The sequence below is a fragment of the Dromiciops gliroides genome, chromosome 1, assembly GCF_019393635.1.
Source record: "Dromiciops gliroides isolate mDroGli1 chromosome 1, mDroGli1.pri, whole genome shotgun sequence".
NCBI lineage: Eukaryota > Metazoa > Chordata > Mammalia > Microbiotheria > Microbiotheriidae > Dromiciops > Dromiciops gliroides.
This window is the reverse complement of record NC_057861.1, coordinates 694,192,661-694,211,715: the sequence shown is the minus strand read 5'-3', so window position 1 is coordinate 694,211,715 and position 19,055 is coordinate 694,192,661. Positions and strand designations below refer to the sequence as shown.

General features: G+C 38.4%; 1 protein-coding gene across 1 annotated transcript; it reads right to left on the bottom strand.

Moving 5' to 3' along the window:
- Nucleotides 1-18,389: 18,389 nt before the first annotated feature.
- Nucleotides 18,390-18,560, bottom strand: LOC122739177 (40S ribosomal protein S29-like). Its single transcript, XM_043981017.1, has one exon. It carries the CDS (start codon nucleotides 18,558-18,560, stop codon nucleotides 18,390-18,392), a length of 171 nt encoding a protein of 56 aa, XP_043836952.1.
- Between the last annotated feature and the right edge of the window lie 495 nt (nucleotides 18,561-19,055).

Here is a 19,055-nt window from a genome sequence, read left to right as displayed (position 1 = left end):
CCAAGTAGTATATATGTTATACTAAGTAGTATATTTACATTATATATGTACAAATATATATATATATATTTTTTCTAAGTACTATATAAATATCATCAATGGGAAAAGCTGACATACTTAGAGTATATACACACTTTTTTTGTGGTGAGTGCACCCTCAATTTTTTTTCTTTGAGAAATGTACCCCTTCTACTTTTTCTACTATGCTACTTTATTAAATGACATTTTTTTGAACTGATTGTGTCTTCTTAGTGACTAGTAAAAGTAAACACATCAGTGGGGTCTCATGAACTATGGTTTTGAGTCAATTCAGATCCAAAGAGCTAGAGCTAACTTCTCTGAAGGGCTCATGTATGAGAGGGGGTATGTCAGCAATTACACTGGGATTGGAAGGGACCATACAATGTCAAAACTAGGAAGAATTCTGTAAGATATAGGGTTAGAAGGGACCCTGGAGTTTATTTGCCCCAATCATTTAATTTTATGAGGATGCAAAGGCCCAAAGTGTTGTGATATACCTGAGGGCTGACGGCTTCTTAATGATAGAGTTTGGCATAGAATTTAAGTCTCTAAACTCTTGATCATTTTTGTGTATTCAAATGAGGAAAACTTCAATGAAGGCAGATTGGGCAAATATCTAGGATGCCAGATCACTAAACAGAGTGCCCGTGTTCACTTCTATACCTAATGTGTTCATACAAAGTACAGACTGCAAAGTCAGTAACATTGATTTGCAACCTAGAAATATTTTTAGGACAAGTGTAGGATTTTTGCCCTTCTTTTCAAGATTCACTTAGAGGTCTCTGACCTTCTTCTGTCATAAACAACCCCTGGAATCCCACGGCTGTTCACACAAAGCAGAGATTATAAAGCATGCTTGATGACAAATAGCTGGAGGTCTGCTTGTCATTTGCCAGTTCTCCACATTAGCTTTCTGGATGCTGTCAGTTAGACTAGACTAGTTGTACCTGTCTGTGCCTCCCTGCCTTTGTTGAGCCACCTGGATTCTTGTCCTTACTTTTCTCGGTTTGTGATACTTCTCAGCCCTTGTCTGCAATCTCCCCCTTCCTGAGATTATTAGCGGGACTCTGTGTCCAGGCCCCTTGAAGCTACTCCTGCCTGCTTTGCCACCATGTCAGCTGGACCAGTTAACTCAAAAGGTTTCATGAAGCTCTTTAAAATGATATCCAGGGGCAGCTAGGTGGCGCAGTGGATAGTTACTATTGCTAACTGTATTACCCTCCATTCTATTACCTCCCCTTGATAGTTACTCTATTTTCCATCTTTCTTCTACTTATCCCTCCTCGAAAGTGTTTTGCTTTTTACTGCCCCCTCCCCCAATCTGCACTCCCTTCCTTCGCCTCTCCCCACTCGATCAGTGTCCTTTTCATAATGTGCTACCCTTGGGGCAGCTGGGTGGCGCAGTGGATAAAGCACCGGCCCTGGAGTCAGGAGTACCTGAATTCAAATCCGACCTCAGACACTTAACACTTATTAGCTGTGTGACCCTGGGCAAGTCACTTAACCCCAATTGCCTCACTTAAAAAAAAATGATATCCAAACCAAATTGATCTTATAGAGTCATATGAAAAAGGGCTTAAAAGATCATGTAGTCCAACCCTCCCATTTTGTAGAAGAGAAACAAGCCCAGAGAAGCTAAAGGAACATACTCCCAAATCCTGGAGGTAATCACCTAGCGAGCAGGTATCAGATGCCACTTTTCCTCTTTTAGAGCAGCTGGGCAGTGTAGGGGATAGAGTGTTCTCTCTGGAGATAGAAAGACCTTAGTTCAAACCCAGTCTCAGACCCTTTCTAGTTGTGTGACGCTGGGCAAGCCACTTGACCTGCCTCAGCTTCCTGAACTGTAAAATATGGATAGCAATAGCACCTAAAGCACAGGATTATAGTGAGGCTCAAATGAGATGTTATTTTTCAAGCACTTAGCAGTGTTTGACGAATAATAGGCACTGAATAAGTATTTGTTTCCATCCTGTCAGAACAGAGCTTTTCCACTGTCCGATTTCTGAAATCACATACATTTTATTTAAATCGAGGTGTGTCGTGGGATCCTTTATTACAAGGCAGAAGAAACAGTTAAAAGTTGCATCAGTTTATCACACAGCCGCGCCCAATTCTAAGGCCAGTCATAGTTTTAAAAGAACAGTAGGTGGCGGTATTGTACTGACAAACCTGTTAAATTTGTGACAATGGTCTATGAATATCTTTCTTGAATAAAAAACCAAAACACTAATATTCAGGAGTCAAGCTCATTACCAGCTTTCATTTGAGGTTAATTTTCCTTCTCATTTTTTCTCTTATCATGCTGGAGATGTGTCTGGAAATCTTAAACTTACATTGACTTTCTGCAAAGCGGTCAAGGTGAAAGGGACTCTTCTCCTGATAGGTCAGCAGGAGAAAAATGGAGTTAGAGAAAGGGAAGCCATGAAGAGATGTGTGGAGCTCAGAGGGCAGAAACATGGGCCATGATAACCACTGTAAATAAAGGAAGGGTGGGAGAGGAGACAGGAAAAGTTATTTGGGCCCCTCAGGTACAAGCTGTGTTGGAGAAACCTTCACCCACTTTCTTTCTTTTTTTAAAAAAAATAAAAGTATTTTATTATTTTCCAGTTACATTTAGAGATAGTTTTCAGCATTTGTTTATATAAGATTTCCAATTTCAAATTTTTCTCCCTCCCTCCCCCCCCCCCCCAGACAGCAGGCAATCCGATATAGGTTATATTCACCCACTTTCCATCACCAAAGACTCCAAGATTATAATTCAGGATTCTTACTAGATAGTTAGGTTTACTTTTTTTTTTTTTGTGAGGCAATTGGGGTTAAGTGACTTGTCCAGGGTCACACAGCTAGTAAATGTCAAGTGTCTGAGATCGGATTTGAATTTAGGTCCTCCTGAATCAAAGGCCAGTGCTTCATCCAACTGCACCACCCAGCTGCCCCGTTAGGTTTACTTTAATGGGAATATATTGGGAGGAAGCAACTGAGTTTTGGGTTGGGGGGAGAGGGATGTCCCCAGGGAAGATATAGAGATACTACTGAGGTGTTGTCAGAAGTACTAGCTATGGTTGGGGTCTTAGAGCTAATAACAAATATAAAGATAATTACAGATCCTTTGAAATTACTTTCCAGAGTGGAGAAGCAGCATTTTATACTGTGAAACCCATCTGGGAAGTAGTAAGGTGAGAGAAAAATAGGAATGGGGTGAATAAATATGCTTTGACACTGATCAATGGGAAATAGTTCATGAACCAGGAAGTAGTGCTAGCTTCTCCCTTGGGGGGCAAATATTTTATTTCCCTTATTTTGAAGGAGTAGAATTTAAAATAAAATGAGTTTGTCCCCTAAAATAGATCAGTGATTTTCATAAGGGAAGGCAGATGTGTCTAGGAGCTTTCTCACTGAGAACTACTCTGTGTGTGTGTTTTAAATTTTTTTCTTTTTCTGTAACATGTTGAGAATTCCCACAATAAATATGCCAAATGAATCATAGAATCTCAGAGATGGAAGAATCTCAGAAGGCATCTAAATGAAACTATTTTTGGGTGGGAGGAGGAGAGATATCTATTGACCAGTTATTTCATAAGTCACTCCTGGTGAGCATTTCCTTCTCCCAATGCAGATATGCACTTATTCTACAATGGCCAGTTTTAAGTAGTTGCCTGAAGGACAGAGAATTTAAATGGATAATGTCATCTCACAGGGCTAGTAAGTGGCAGGACCTGAACTGGTGTCTTCCTGGCACTTAGACCAACACTTTACAATCCTCTAAACCATATTGTTTTACATAAATTGACCTGTACTGCAAGAAAAATCCCTCATCCAGATATTGGAAGAGTGTTCATCTAGCTTCCATTTGAAGAGCCCTAGTGTGGGGGAACCCACCTTGTCCTGAGGCAGGTCATTACACTTTGGGATAGGTCTGCGTCTTAGGAAATTTTTATTTCTATCAATGCTAACTATGACTCTTTGCAGGTTCAATCTTCATTGCTAGTTCTATTTTCAAGGGTCAAGTAGAATGAATCGAATTCCTCATCCTAGAGGTAGTCTTTCAAGCTATCAAGTCCTCCCTAACTCTTCTCTTCCTTAGGCTGAAGATCCCCTGCTCCTTCAAATGAACGGCATACAGTATGAGGTCAACGTCTTTGCTATGCCATTTGCCCTCAGGGATTATTGTAGTTCATGAAACCTATTCTGGGGTATCTACTAGGATGGTGACAAATTCACATCAGGATGTTTGAGAGGATATAAATATGAATATGAAGGACCCTTCACATGGGAACAATGGTTAGAGGGTAGCAGACTATGAAGCACTTACTTTGTAAATAACAGAAGTCAGTCAATGAGCATTTATGAAACACCTACTATGTGCCAGGCACTGTGCTAAGCACTGGAGACACAAATAAAAGTTTTTAAAAAACACACCAATCCTGCTTTTTGAGGAGCTTACTGTTGAATGGGAGAAGACAATGCACAAAAGGAAGATGAAAGGAAATGAGGGAGGTTCTTTGGGCATGATGGAGAAGTCCAGAGTCCAAAAGCAATGCAGCCGGCCGAAAATGGGGAAAAGACTGTGCTAAGCCCTTTTCATAAATAGAGGCCCTAGCGCCCATGGCACTACCCTCTAGTCAGAGGGTCCAGTCAGAAGAGTAGAGGTACTGAGGGGATGTGAGTTTCAGGCAGATTTAACCTCTCAGGGAAATGAGATTTCCCAATGATGGCAAAGTATAGACTTTTATGGCTGGAAGAGACCTTGATGATGACCTATCTAGTATCACCACCTTATTTCACAGATAAGATACAGATAAGAAAACTGAGTCCTAGTGGGGTGCATAATAATGTAACACAGGTAATAAGTAGCAAGGTTAAAATGTTAACATAATCAGAATCTTAATGAATGGTGCAACTGATAGTTTAATGTCCATTCCTCTGCACCAAAAAAGATTGAGGATACCTGGTAAAATAGCTATAGCAGTTTTACTAAATAGAACAGTATGTAAAAGCAGAATGAAAATCAAGAGGTATAAGTTTGAAGCAGTAAAAACAAGCTGCACAGATATAAGAGAGTAGACAAAATCCAGGAAAAAAATCTTGTATTTCATGATGGTGTAGAGGAATCAACAATGTAGTGCTGGAGTCAGTGTAGGGATACAGGGCTGATAGCATATCCTAAAAAGAACCCCCAACTTTCAGGGGGATGAGGCCATGATAGTAGGAATTAGAAGTAGTCAAGGTTGATATCCTAGTAATTGTGTAGTTGGAATTCAGCAGAGTGCCAATAAAATGTTTTTAAGTATAAGTTGATAAAGTGTAATTTAAAAATTAAAATAACATCTAGAGCAGGGCTTCTTAACCTGAGGTACCTGCATCCTTAAGGATGGATTTCAAGGGGTCCATAAACTTACATGGAAAAAAATCATCATTATTTCAATCTAATTGGTGTGATTTGTAATTAGATTTATTTTATTTTAAAACATGATTCTGAGGAGTGCATTGGCTTTACCTGATTGCCCAAGGGGTCCATGACACAAAAAAGTTTAAGAACATCTAGACTAGATTTACAGGATGTCAGGAAGTTTTGGAAAATGACATGATATCATCACAATATCTATATATCATCTAGAGAAACAACAAAGTATCAGCCTAACTCATTCCCTGCCCCAAATTGATCTTTGGAAGAAGGAAAAAATATTACTGTAATTCATGCCCAGCCCATGGAAAATCTTGGAAGAACAATAGGATAGCTAGATAATTAAGACTTCAGGTTACATTTTGACCAAGAAGCACAAGTCTTGAAAACCAATCAGTAATTGGTTAGGTTGGCGTGAATATTGGAAAAACCTACAGATGTTTTACCTTGGGACAAGATTTCTCTGTTTCTCTCATATATAGAGAGATAAAAAGCATTGTTAGCCTTTGGTAAAGGTGCTTGAAATTCATCTTGCGCAGGAGTGGACCAGAAGTTAGGGTATTCAGAGAAAGGCCAAGGTATCAAGATATCTTGAGGTATCTAACATATTCACCTATCTCTAGACCAGGGGCTCTTAACCTTTTTTTGCGTTTGGGTCATGGACCCCTTTTGCAGTTTAGTGAGGCCTATGGATTCCTGAGAAAAAATATTTTTTAAATGCATTCTATTATAAAAGAAATCAGTTATATTGAGATCAGTTGTGTTTTTTTTTTTAAGTTCACTTGGGTTAAGAACCCATACTTTAGAGATTAAACTGTATATTCAGCACCTGGCATAGTGTTTGCATGTGGTAGGTGCATAATAAATGCTTGTCAATTGACTGATTAAATTTAGACTTTTGGCTTACCAAAGGATTAAGTTTCATTCTTTTTTTTTTTTTTTTTGGTAAGGCAATTGGGGTTAAGTGACTTGCCCAGGGTCACACAGCTAGTAAGTGTTAAGTGGCTGAGGCCGGATTTGAACTCAGGTACTCCTGAATCCAGGGCTGGTGCTTTATCCATTGTGCCACCTAGCTGCCCCTATTTTCATTCTTAACCCTATTGGTACTGTATACTTTCTGGTGGCTTATGAATCTCTTATCATGAGAGTGTCTTGACAGAATATAGAGGCTCTAAGAATGAAAGAACCTTGAATGAAGGAACTTTGGATCCCAAGAGAATGAAGGAGAAACCTTTAGGTTTACTATGACTTTTTAAGGGAAACCTTTCCAGAACAGTTAGCAAAGGTCTTTAGAAGCCACTGGAAATGGGTCAAATTAAAGAGAATGAAAGATAAGGCACATTTAGGAAACTTGAACTATTGGGAAATGCAATGTTACAGATCTGAAGGATAGCACGTTCTAGGCAAAGTCCTTAAGTTTAAAGTAGATCAACTCGTACTGGGGCTATGTAAGCCATTCTTAAGGGCACCTGAGTACTATAAAGATTCCCCATTCTTTTTTTTTTTTTTTTGGTGAGGCAATTGGGGTTAAGTGACTTTCCCAAGGTCACACAGCTAGTAAGTGTCAAGTGTCTGAGGCTGGATTTGAACTCAGGTCCTCCTGACTTCAGGGCCAGTGCTCTATCCACTGTTCCACCTAGCTGCTCAAGAATCCCCATTCTTAGTGAAGATAGAGAATTTGAAGTGTACACCCCAGGTATGTGATGAAGAGCAAAAGGAATATTTTCCTTTGAGAACTTGTAGAAGAGGGGCCATAAGTTTGAATAACCAAAGATCCATCCATCTTCCAGAAAATGGTTCCAGGTCTGAGTGTTCAGGTTAGTTGAATGAGCCTGCATTTGTTCCATTTGCCACAACTGTTTGGAACACATTAGATGAGCCACTTTCTACCTAATGTTCTCCTTTGCATACATGGAGATTTAAAAACACTGTGTATTTTGGTATAGATCCTGTAACATGCATTCTTAGAGCAGTGGTTCTTACCATTTTTAGTATGATGAACCCCTCTGGTAGTCTTGTATAGTCTATGGAATCCTCCATGTAATGTTTTCAGATGCATAAAACAAAATAAAATACAAAGGATGACATTATATTGAAATACAATTTTCAACATATACATTTTCAAAAGTTCACCGACCCCCTGGCTTAGAGATTTGGCTAAGAGGACATGCTGGATCCCTTAACTAATATGTTTCACAGGTGGGAGCTCAAACCCAGAACTTCCTCATTCCTATCCCAAAATGTATCAAAATAGTGGGGTCAGTATTAATATATTATGTGCAGAATAACTGTTGTGGGCAACATAGTATTTTTTCTCTAAACAAATTGCATCCTGAATTTCCAGCAATAGACATAAACTTTTCAAACACAGGTCAACTATCTTCAAGTACATAAAAGATTATTATAAGGAAATTCTTCATTTCCAAAAAGGAATAACAAGCAAATAGGCTTCAACAATAGTCAGTCCAGCAAGGGATCTGCAAAAGGTTTTAATCATAAGGGTGATGAAGCCCTCTAGTAGTCTTCTAAAGGTGATATCTGACTCTTCTTTCAAAATAGGATAGGCAAATATCCTTTTGTTTTGGATGGTTTATAGGCTGCTCAGCCTGAAGGCACGGGAGCTGAACCAAATGACCTCCCGAAGTCTTTCCTTTATCTGTTTATCTATGCTTTTGTGAACAGAAAATCAACCTCTGGCTCAGACTTGAGCAAAAACAATTCCTTGGGCCAAATAACATTGCTATTAACTCAACTTTGTGTTAACCAGGAGCAGCACATGCAAGGGCACTTTCTGCCTTGAGCCGAGTAAAATTTATCTAAGACAATAAAGAAGAAATGATGGGAAGAGTCTAATGTCAAGTTCAAGAAATGCACAGAATTCTGGAGCCTGTTTCTAGGATTTATGTAACTCAGCCAGAAGCAAATGCCATTATGCTATTTCTGGTTCAGGCAGCAATAGCTGTATGTGCCATATTGACTTGCCCCCACCCTTTTCCACCTGCCCAAGTATGTTTTCTCTCCCTTCCTCATTTTGAGAAAAAACCCAAGGAAAATATTTTGAGACTGCAACTGTTCTGAATATGGGGGCTTCTCTTTGTAGAGAGGAAATATGTCTCTTTGGGGTACAGATTTAGTGGTGGTATATAGCTGGGTCAAAGGATATTCACAGTTTATTTTAAAAATTTTGTAATATATTATTACAAATAAATATATAAACATATATTATACATACACATACTATATAAATAAATATATAAGCATATATAATCTATTACATAACATATAATTTTGTAAAAAAATTTGTAATATAAAATTATAAATATAATTATTTATTTAAAAAGGAAAACTTGTCTTTGCCCCGGTGGACAAAGGGTTCTATTAAAGGAAAAAAAATGGTTGTTTGCCACAGGCTTGTCTGGCTGTATGAAACCTTCCTCCCCACCCCACCTCTTTCGGGACTTAAGACATCCCAAAAATCGTAGTAAGAAAGAGACTTAAGCAGTGAGTTGGGACGATTGTAGGTTTCTGAACTTCTTTCCCATGAATCAGAGATCCTTCAGGGGGGATATGAAATTGACAAGGAAAGGCAATGCTCCATGTAAACACCATCTTTTAATCATTCTGCAATTTGTCTTCTCCTTTCTCCACTCTGTGTCTCTCTCACACGCCTAAGCAGTGTTTTACTTTAAGTAGCAATTTTCAGAGACACGAGGAATTGTTGAAGGAAGGGGAAAATGTTAGGCAACCAAGATTCCAATTCATTTTTGCAACCTATTCTTGTATAAGTCACTGTTTGTAGGTAAATGGGGTTGAGAATTTCTATTTCAATGATTAATACAGTTTTCCAAGAGTGGTGGCAGACCTGGATGCAGATGCTTTCATATCCAGTCCCTTCCTACCTTACTCCTGTATTTGCATGAAACCATCAAAAGGAAAGGGAGTAAATGCGATATATGTATAATAAAAATAACTGATACATGCACAATCCTTTGTATACCTTATCTCAGTTGGGTCTCATAACAAACCTCAGACAAAGTTACTAAAGGTAGTATTATACCCATATTATAGATGAAGAAAGTGAGATTCAAAGGTTGAGTCTCTTTATGTCACACAGCTAGTGTCAGGGGTGGGATTCAAACCCAGGACTTCTTGATACTAAGTGCCCATTTTTTCCTCTATCCTATACTACCACATTTGTTTACAAAGGACAGGTCTTAGAGATCTAAAGTTCTATGACTATCATACCAAGAGTGTAGTATAAAGCTCAATAGATAAAACTGCTGGCCAGGTTCAGCTTGAAAATATGATGTATGCTTATTTGAGTAAAGAAACATCTGGGATGAAAGGTGAATTAGCTATGGTCCAGAGAGGTACCAGGATACAGGTGCCTGCAATTCCATGGGCTTATTTTTAATTTTTTTTTTGTGGGGCAATGAGGGTTAAGTGACTTGCTCAGGGTCACACAGCTAGTTAAGTGTCAAGTGTCTGAGGCCAGATTTGAACTCAGGTCCCCCTGAATCCAGGGCCGGTGCTTTATCCACTGCGCCATCTAGCTGCCCCTAATTCCATGGGCTTATTGAAGAGGCATCAAGTCATTCCTTAGATTGTGGTTTTAGGCAACAGTTGAGAAACTAATGCTGGAGTATGTTTATGTACCCTGAAGTGAAGGCTTAGTGTGGAGGCTGTAAAAAGAAGGTCACTGTGCGGATTCACAGTGAGTTTGTAAGAATCAGTGTATGAGAAAACAAGTCAGGAGCATAGAGCCCTGTGGCGATTTTGTGAGAGGATCCCCATGCCCAGGACTGCAAAGGTGGGAAATGCTCCCTTAATGGACCTAGACAATAGAGAGTTTATAGCAATGCATTGTAGTTTTGGAATAATACTTTTTATTGACTCTGATTTATTTCTCTCTGAAAAGAACTTCATGGAATCTTTCTAAACAGCAGTCAGTAATGACTAGGACATGGCGAGGTTTCAAAAGTGTGAGGCCTTTAAAGCCACACTATTTTCCTTTATCTCTCCTCTCTTTTGTGACAAAATTTGAAAAAAGGAGACTATACTAGGTGCCTCCACTTTCTCTTCTCTCCTTTTTCTAAACCTTTTTCAATCTGGCTTCCTTGCCGACTTTCCCTTCTCTCTCCTCTCATCTTTGTTCTCTCTTTCTCTCCTCTTTCCAATATCTGTTTCTGTGTCACTGTCTCTAACTCTGTCTCTACATTTCTCTCTGTTTCTCTCCCATTTTGTAATCTCAGAAGGAAGGCCTGAAGGAAAGCCAAAGAAAAAGCAGAATTTGGAGGAGGCGTGTTATGTATAAGAAGCAGCAAGCGGACCAGCGGAGCCAGATCACAGAGTACACAGAGGGAAGTAAAGTGTAAGAAGAGAGACCAGCAAATGAAGAGAATTAAATGCCAAATGGAGGAGTTGGTTGTAGAATGATGGTCAGGCACATGCTTTAAGAAAAATTACTTTGGCAGCCGAGTGGAGGATGAATTCGAGTGGGGAAAGACTTGAGGCAGAGAGACCACCCTGCAGACTCTGGCCATAATCCACATGTGAGGTGATAAGGGCCTGTACCAGGGTGGTGGCTGTGGGAATGAAGAGAAGGGGTCATAGACAAAAGATTTTGTGAAGGCAGAAAAAGACTTGGTGCAGACTGGCCATATAGAGAGTATGAGTGAGGAGTTGAGAATAACATCTAGGCTGTAAAGCCTGTGTGATTGGGAAAATACTATACCCTTGACGGTAATAGAAAAATGGAGAAGAGGGGAAGGTTTGTGGTGTTGGGGAGAAGGGAGAAAGATGAATTCTGTTTTGGTTATGTTGAGTTTCAGATGCTACTTATAGGACACCCAGTTTGAGAAAGTCTAAGGGCACTTCTGGATGCGTGACCAGCTCAGGGGAGGGATTATGGTGGGATATCCACATTTAAGAATTCTATTCACAGAAGTGATCTTTGAACTAATGGAAAGTGAAAGCACTAAATGAGATCAAACACAAAGAGAATACGGGCTGTGAAAAAATCTTGGGGATACCCATTTTTATTGGGTGATCCTTTGATGCATATCCAGTAAAGAAGACCAAGAAATAGTGGTCACACAGATAGGAGGACCAGGAGAGAAAAATGTCATGAAAATTCAAAGAGGATGGAGTATTCAGGAGGGGAAAAGGGAGATTAACAGTTTAAATGTTGCAGATAGACCAAGAAGCATGATTGAGAAGAGGCTACTTATTGCCTTTCACAATTAAGAGATCCCTGGTAACTTGGGTAAGAAGTTTAAGTTAAATGATAAGATTGGAAGCTGAATTGAAGAGGACTTAGAAGCAAAAAGAAAAGAAGTGGAGGCACCTAGTGTAGATGGATTTCTCAAGGAGTTTACTGAAGAAGGGAAAGAGAGATACAGGATAGTAGCTGACGTAGATGATTAGATCCAGTGAAGGTTTTTAAGGATGTGGGTGAGGGCCATGAATATATTTGTAGCCAGAAGGCAAGGAGCCAATGGAAAGGGAGAGAATGAAGATTAGATAATAGGTTAGAGAGATAATGGGGATGATAGAGAGCATTTAGTCTAGAGGGGTTGGGATTGTTAAAGGCTAAAATTCTAACTAGTCTGTCTAAAATATCTAATGAGTGGTCACCAATAAATTATAAGCTTTAGCAAGAGGTAGACATTTAAGAATTTATTAAGGAGAATAAGAATTTGGTAAAGAGAGAAAGGCCTACATTCATCTGTCAAAGGGAGAGCACATTTCTAGCTCCGCTCTCTGCCAGAGTCCCCAGGAAAAGAGCCAGTCAGAGTGCCAGCCTCCCCCTTCTTCGCAAACGTCACTTCCTGATGCCAAAGAAAAGACTCATGGTCTTGCCCTCAGAAACCTTCACTTCATGGAAGAGCTTTTCTACAGTAAGTCTATAGCAGGTGGCGTCATTCCAATCGTTACAATATGAAGGGTTCATATTAAGAGGTTTACCTTGGCAAAGAGAAGGGCCATTTCTTCGAATGGGAAGATATAGAGAGAAGATGTCTGAGTGATGTGAGATGAGAAGGGGAGTAGAAAGTGCTCTTGGTGAAGTTTGAGGGCAGGTCCTTAACTGAAAGATGGAAAGAAGAGGGATGAGAAGATTTGAGTAGAGAGAAGATTATTTGGAATAGCTGCTCTCGAAAGTAGGGTAAACCAATTAGAGAGGTATAAATATATTTCCCTTCTTCAGTGAAGACCTAGTTATTATGTACATACATTTGTGGTGGACCAGCTAGCATAGTTTCATGATTGCCTTAGATCTATTCAGCAAAAGAAGTAGATAGTGAAGTTGCCCAAGATGGGGTTTGTCAAGGCATTATTAGAAATTAGATAAGAGGGTCAGGGATTCCAATGTAGAGGACAGATATGAATGCACCAAATGGTTGTGATAAGGAAGGAAGGACAATGTAGCCAGTGCAGGGGTGATGGCCTGAAGAATTGGAGGCTAGAGAGATTGGAGATCATAGGGTTTGTAAGGCATAGGGAAAGGTAGAATGATAAAATATTTTGATTAGAAAAAAGAATATCAGAGTTCATGAAGATGCAAGTGGAACACTAATGAATGTTAGCAAGAATGAGAGTATGACCATTTGTATGTAGCTGAGGAGGAGTGCAAGCATTGGTCATGAGAATTGAGTAGACTGAGGAACTGGGAGGTTAGGGTATATGAGAGAGCCTCAATATCTCTTCTGGTGAAGAAACTGAGTCATAGATACTAAATTCACTGAGGAAATTTAATATGAAATGTTATTTCATAGCTCTTCAAGGCAAAGATTAAACTCCTGGCCACGTCTTTCCTTGAATGTTATACCCAATTCTCAACTCTATCTGCAGGCAGATAAAGACATTCCAGATAAATTCAGAAGAGGGGCACAAAATATGATGCTTCTGGGAAGTTTTTAAAAACTGAGAACTCATCTCAGAGAAGAACAGATTGCTGGAAGGATTAATAGTGCTTTACAAGTATGTTAATAATAATTTTCAAGTAATGCTAAGCTTTCATTCAAAGGATGGCAGCCAAATGTTCTCAGGATTTGTTGAGGACAGCAAAAAATAATATTGAACTATAGCATAAAGCATAGGCCACATATAGGGAAGGGCTTCATACTTGAGTTGGATACTAGTGAATCAACAGTGAGATTTAATTTTTAAAAAATAATGTGGGGGCAGCTAGATGGCGCAGTGGATAGAGCACCAGCCCTGGATTCAGGGGTACCTGAGTTCAAATCCGGCCTCAGATACTTAATGCTTACTAGCTGTGTGACCCTGGGCAAGTCGCTTAACCCCAATTGCCCCGCAAAACCCTCCAAAATAAAAAAAAAAAACAAAATAAAAAATAATGTGGTGCAGTCAGAGTAGTACTGGACTTGGAGTCAGAAGGACTAAGTTTGATTCTCTTAGCTATGTGACTCTAAGCAAGACAATAAAAAATCAATTCAATAAATACTTAATAAGTACTCTCTATATACATATATTTCCACATATACATGTATGTACATATACAACTTTACACAGACACACACACACACAGAGACACACGGTGGGCAGCTAAGTGGTACAGTGGATAGAATGCTGGTCAGGAAGACCAGAGTTCAAATCTGATCTCAGACACTTACTTACTGTGTTACCCCGGGAAAGGAAGTTAGCCTTTTTTGCTTCATTTTCCTCATCTGTAAAATAATCTAGAGAAGGAAATGGCACACCACTACAGTATCTCTGCCAAGAAAACTCCAAACGGTGGCAGAAATTAGGCATAGACCAACATCTTACACCTTATACTAAAATAAGGTCAAAATGGATACATGATTTAGACATAAGAGGTGGATACCATAGGTAAATTAGGAGAGAAAGGAATAGTCTACCTTTCAGATCTTTGGAAAGGAAAACAGATTATGACCAAACAAGAGATAGAGAATATTACAAAATGCAAAAAGGATGATTTTGATTACATTAAATTAAAAATTTTTTTGTACAAACAGAAGCAATGCATCCAAAATTAGAAGGGAGGCAGAAAGCTGGGAAACAATTTTTATGGCCAGTACTTCTGATAAAGGCCTCATTTCTAAAATATATAGGTAACTAAATCAAATTTATAAGAATCCAAGTCATTCCCCAATTGAGAAATGACCAAAGAATATGAACAGGTGGTTTTCTGATGAAGAAACCAAAGTTATCTATTCCCATATGAAAAAAATGCTCTAAATCTCTAATGATTAGAGAGATGCAAATTAAAACAACTCTGATGTACCACCTGACAACTATCAGATTGGCTAAAATTACAAAAGAGGAAAATAATAAATGTTGGAGAAACTGTGGAAAAATTGGAACACTAATGCATTGTTGGTGGAGCTGCGAACTAATGCAACCATTCTGGAGAGCAATTTGGAATTATGCCCAAAGGGCTATAAAGCAGAGCATACCCTTTGACCCAGCAATACCACTTTTGGGTCTTTTTCCCAAAGAGATCATGGAAACTGGAGAGGGACCCACATGTACAAAAATATTTATAGCTGCTCTGTACGTGGTGGCAAGGAATTGGAAGTTGTGGGGATGCCCATCAATTGGGGAATGGCTGGACAAATTGTGGTATATGAATACAATGGAATACTATTGTGCTGTAAGAAACAATGAGCAGGAGGAGTTCAGAGAAACCTGGAGGGTCTTGCGTGGGCTGATGATGAGTGAGATGAGCAGAACCAGAAGAACATTGTACACAGTATCATCAACATTGTGTGTTGATCTACTGTGATGGACTATATTCTTCTCACCAATGCAATGGTACAGAAGAGTTCCAGGGAACTCATGATAGAAGAGGATCTCTAAATCCAGGAAAAAAAAAGAACTGTGGCATATAGATGCTGAATGAGCCATACTATTTCTTTTGTTTTTGGTGCTGTTGTTTTTCTATTTTGAGGTTTTTCGCCATTGCTCTGATTTTTCTCTTGTAACATAACTAATGCAGAAATAAAAAAAAAGAAAACCCCAAACAGGATCATGGAGAGTTGGACACAACTGAAACAACTACAATAGCAACATATATGGTACTGGGCTAGCCACTGTGAATTTAAAGATGAAATTAAACATTATCTGCCTTCACAGAGTTCATATTTGGGGACAGAATATATGTCTATCTAAAGATATAAATGTTGGTATCACAGCTATGTTTATCATACAAATTAGACAATTAGTACAAAGAAGACATTCATGTTCATTTGTATGATGGCAATAATACCTCAGATCATTTTGGGATCAAATGAGTTGTTGTATATACAATCCACTAACCAGAGGGTAATGTATAACTATCCAGTAGCATATCAGTAGAACATTTCCCCCTACCATTCCCCCACCATGGAAATTTTCCCCTGATATATTCACTGTCTCTATGTACAGGGATACCCATAACCAATAACAGAAATTTGTCCCATTGCAGGCTATTCTTTCATTGGTATTATTCTCTTCCATTCACTCATGAAAAAAGGATTTACTGACTCACCCTGTGCCCATGATTACAGAAAGTGCTGTGAAAAAGTTAAAAGTAGACTGTATTGTCCCTGTCACTCCAATCTATCTTTTGTGTTTTGTTGAGTATTACCCCCTTTCCCACTCTGATCTTACCCAACAGACATTTTCTCTGTTCCTCATATTTGACATTTCATTTCTTCTCTCTATACATTTGTCCTGCACAGGCATCTCACATACCTGGAGTTCATTTTCTTTTTACCTCCACCTCATAAAAATTCCTCTCTCTTCAAGACTCAACTCAAGTGCCACCTTCTGCATGAATGAAGTCTTTACTGTTCCCTGCCCCTCAACTGCTTGTACCCTGCCTCCCAAATTACCTTGTATTTATTTGTATATATCCTCTTTGTATTCGGTATGTGTATGTGTATATATTTGAATACACACACATACATACATACATACATACATATATATATATATATATATGTGTGTGTGTGTGTGTGTGTGTGTGTGTATCTCCCCCAGTAGAAATTAAAATCCCTGTGAATAGAAACTCTTTCATTAATTTCAATTGTATATCCATTGATTATGAGTGGCACATATTCAGTAAGCACTTAATAATTACCTGTTGCAGATTTTTTATTCATAATACTGTGCTCTTTATGCTGTGTAAAGCTGGGAATTCTTCAATTATATTGAATTAATTAGAATATAGTGAAATTCACTTGATATTTTAAAAAATGCTCATTGATTTTTATTTTCCCAAAGTCTCCTTCCTTCTTTGTACTTTCTTTTCTTTGACCGATCTAATCTAGATCCACAGCTTCAATCATTAACTCTATGAGATGATTCATAAATCTACACCTCTAGTCCCAAAGAAGTTCAAGACCCTTATTTCCAATTGTCTGTCTGGGTATCTTTACTGACACCTCAAATTCTATATATCTGAAACTGAACTCATTATCATCGCCCCCCTCAAGCAAGCTCCAATTCATGACTATCTCATTTCTGTTAATAACACCATCATATTCCTATCACTCAGACTTGAAACTTCAAAGTCATCTTTTATTTCTCTCTTTATTATCCCCTTCTCACCCTGATGACCAATTAATCAGTCTTTGGGCCAGTTGATTCTATCTCTCCATCCTCTCCTTTTCATTTCCCATACTACTAACCTAATTTATACAATCATTATTTCTCGCATTGACTATTACAATAAACTCTTAAGTGATCTTTTTGCCTCCAACCATTCTTCCTCTCTTATCTATCCTATCCTCTCTCCCTTTTCAATTCATCTTATTCACCCATGACATATTAGTGGTCTCAAAGAATAGCTCTCGCCATGGAAGCCCTCAACTCAAAAATTTATAATAGCTATCCCCTGCTTTCAGAATAAAATCTTTAAAATGGAATTCCAGTAGATTAACACGTCACAGCATATTCCAAGATAAGGTCAAAATAGGTACATGATTTAGACATAAAAAGTGATACCAGGAGGCAGCTAGGTGGTACAATGGATAAAGCACTGGTGCTGGATTCAGGAGGACCTGAGTTCAAATCTGACCTCAGACGCTTGACACTTACTAGTTGTGTGACCCTGGGCAAGTCACTTAACCCTCATTGCCCCACCAAAAAAAAAAAGTGATACCATAAAGAAACTAAGGGAACATGGGACATTTTACCTGTCAGATCTATGGATAAGGGAAGAATTTATGACCAAATGAGAAATAGAGAGCATTATGGGATGTAAAATGGATAATTTTCGTTACATTAAATTAAAAATGTTTTGCACAAATACAACCAATGCAGCCAAGATTAGGAGAAAAGCAGAAAACTGAAGGAAACCTTTTAAAATTTTTTTCATTTATTTAGAATTTTATTTTCCCCCAATTGCATGTAAAAACAATTTTTAATGTCCATTTTTAAAACATTGTGCTCCAAATTCTCTTCTTCCTTCCCTTCACACCTCCCTCCCCCCTTAAGAAGGCAAGCTATTCAATGTAAGTTATACATGTGTACTCATGCAAAACAGTCCCATATTAGTCAAGTTGTGAAAGAAAACAGACAAAAAATCCTCAAGAAAAATAAACTAAAAAAAAATTATGCTTCAGTCTGTATACAGACACCATCAGTTCTTTTCTCTGGAAATGGATCACATTTTTCATCATAAGTCATTCAGAGTTCTCTTAGTTCATTGTATTGCTGAGAATAGCAAAGTCATTCACAGCTGATCATCTTACAATATTGCTGTCACTTTGTATACAGTAAGTTTTACTTTGCATTAGCTCATATAGGTCTTTGCAGGTTTTTCTGAGAGCATCCTGCTCATCATCTATTTTTTAAAAATCATAACTGAAAATGATCTGTTTATTATAAACAGGATCCATCTTTAGGTGAATAGATCAAAGAGTTGTCCATAGTCCAGTAAAATGGCGGTCACTGATAGTCAAAGTAATCCCTGAATCATCAAGATCCGTAGATAAAATTTAGTCCAACTTGATGAAACCGATGTCTTTCACATACTGATGGAAGCACTGGCAGCACATGTTTAGGCCGTACTTGTGGATCAGGCCATGCCGGTTCAAACACATGCGGCACAACAGAGACTCCTGACTGAATTTTTGAGGGTGGCTCCAGTAGAGCTGATAGTAACCCATGGCACCACTGGCAAAGATGTGAGAAGAAAGAGCCTGTTCATCATTTCTTATAGCACAATAGTGTTCCATCATAGTCACATCCCACGATTTGAAAAACCATTTATTTTTTTTACAGAAAGTTTCTCTGATAAAGACCTTATCTCTCAAATAAATAGAGAACTGAGTCAAATTTACAATAATATAAGTCATTCCCTAATGGCTAAATGGTCACAGGATACGAACAGGCAATTTTCAGATAAAGAAATCAAGACTATACATGGGAAAAAAACATTCTAAATGACTACTGATTAGATAAATGCAAATTAAAATAACTCTGAGGTACCATCTAAAATCTATCAGATTGGTTAATATGGCAGAAAAGAAAAATGACAAATGTTTCAGGTGATGTGGGAAAATTGGGACACTAATGTATTATTGGAATTATGAACCAACCCAATCATTCCGGAGAGCAATCTGGAACTATGCTCAAAGAGTTATAAAACTGTGCATACCCTT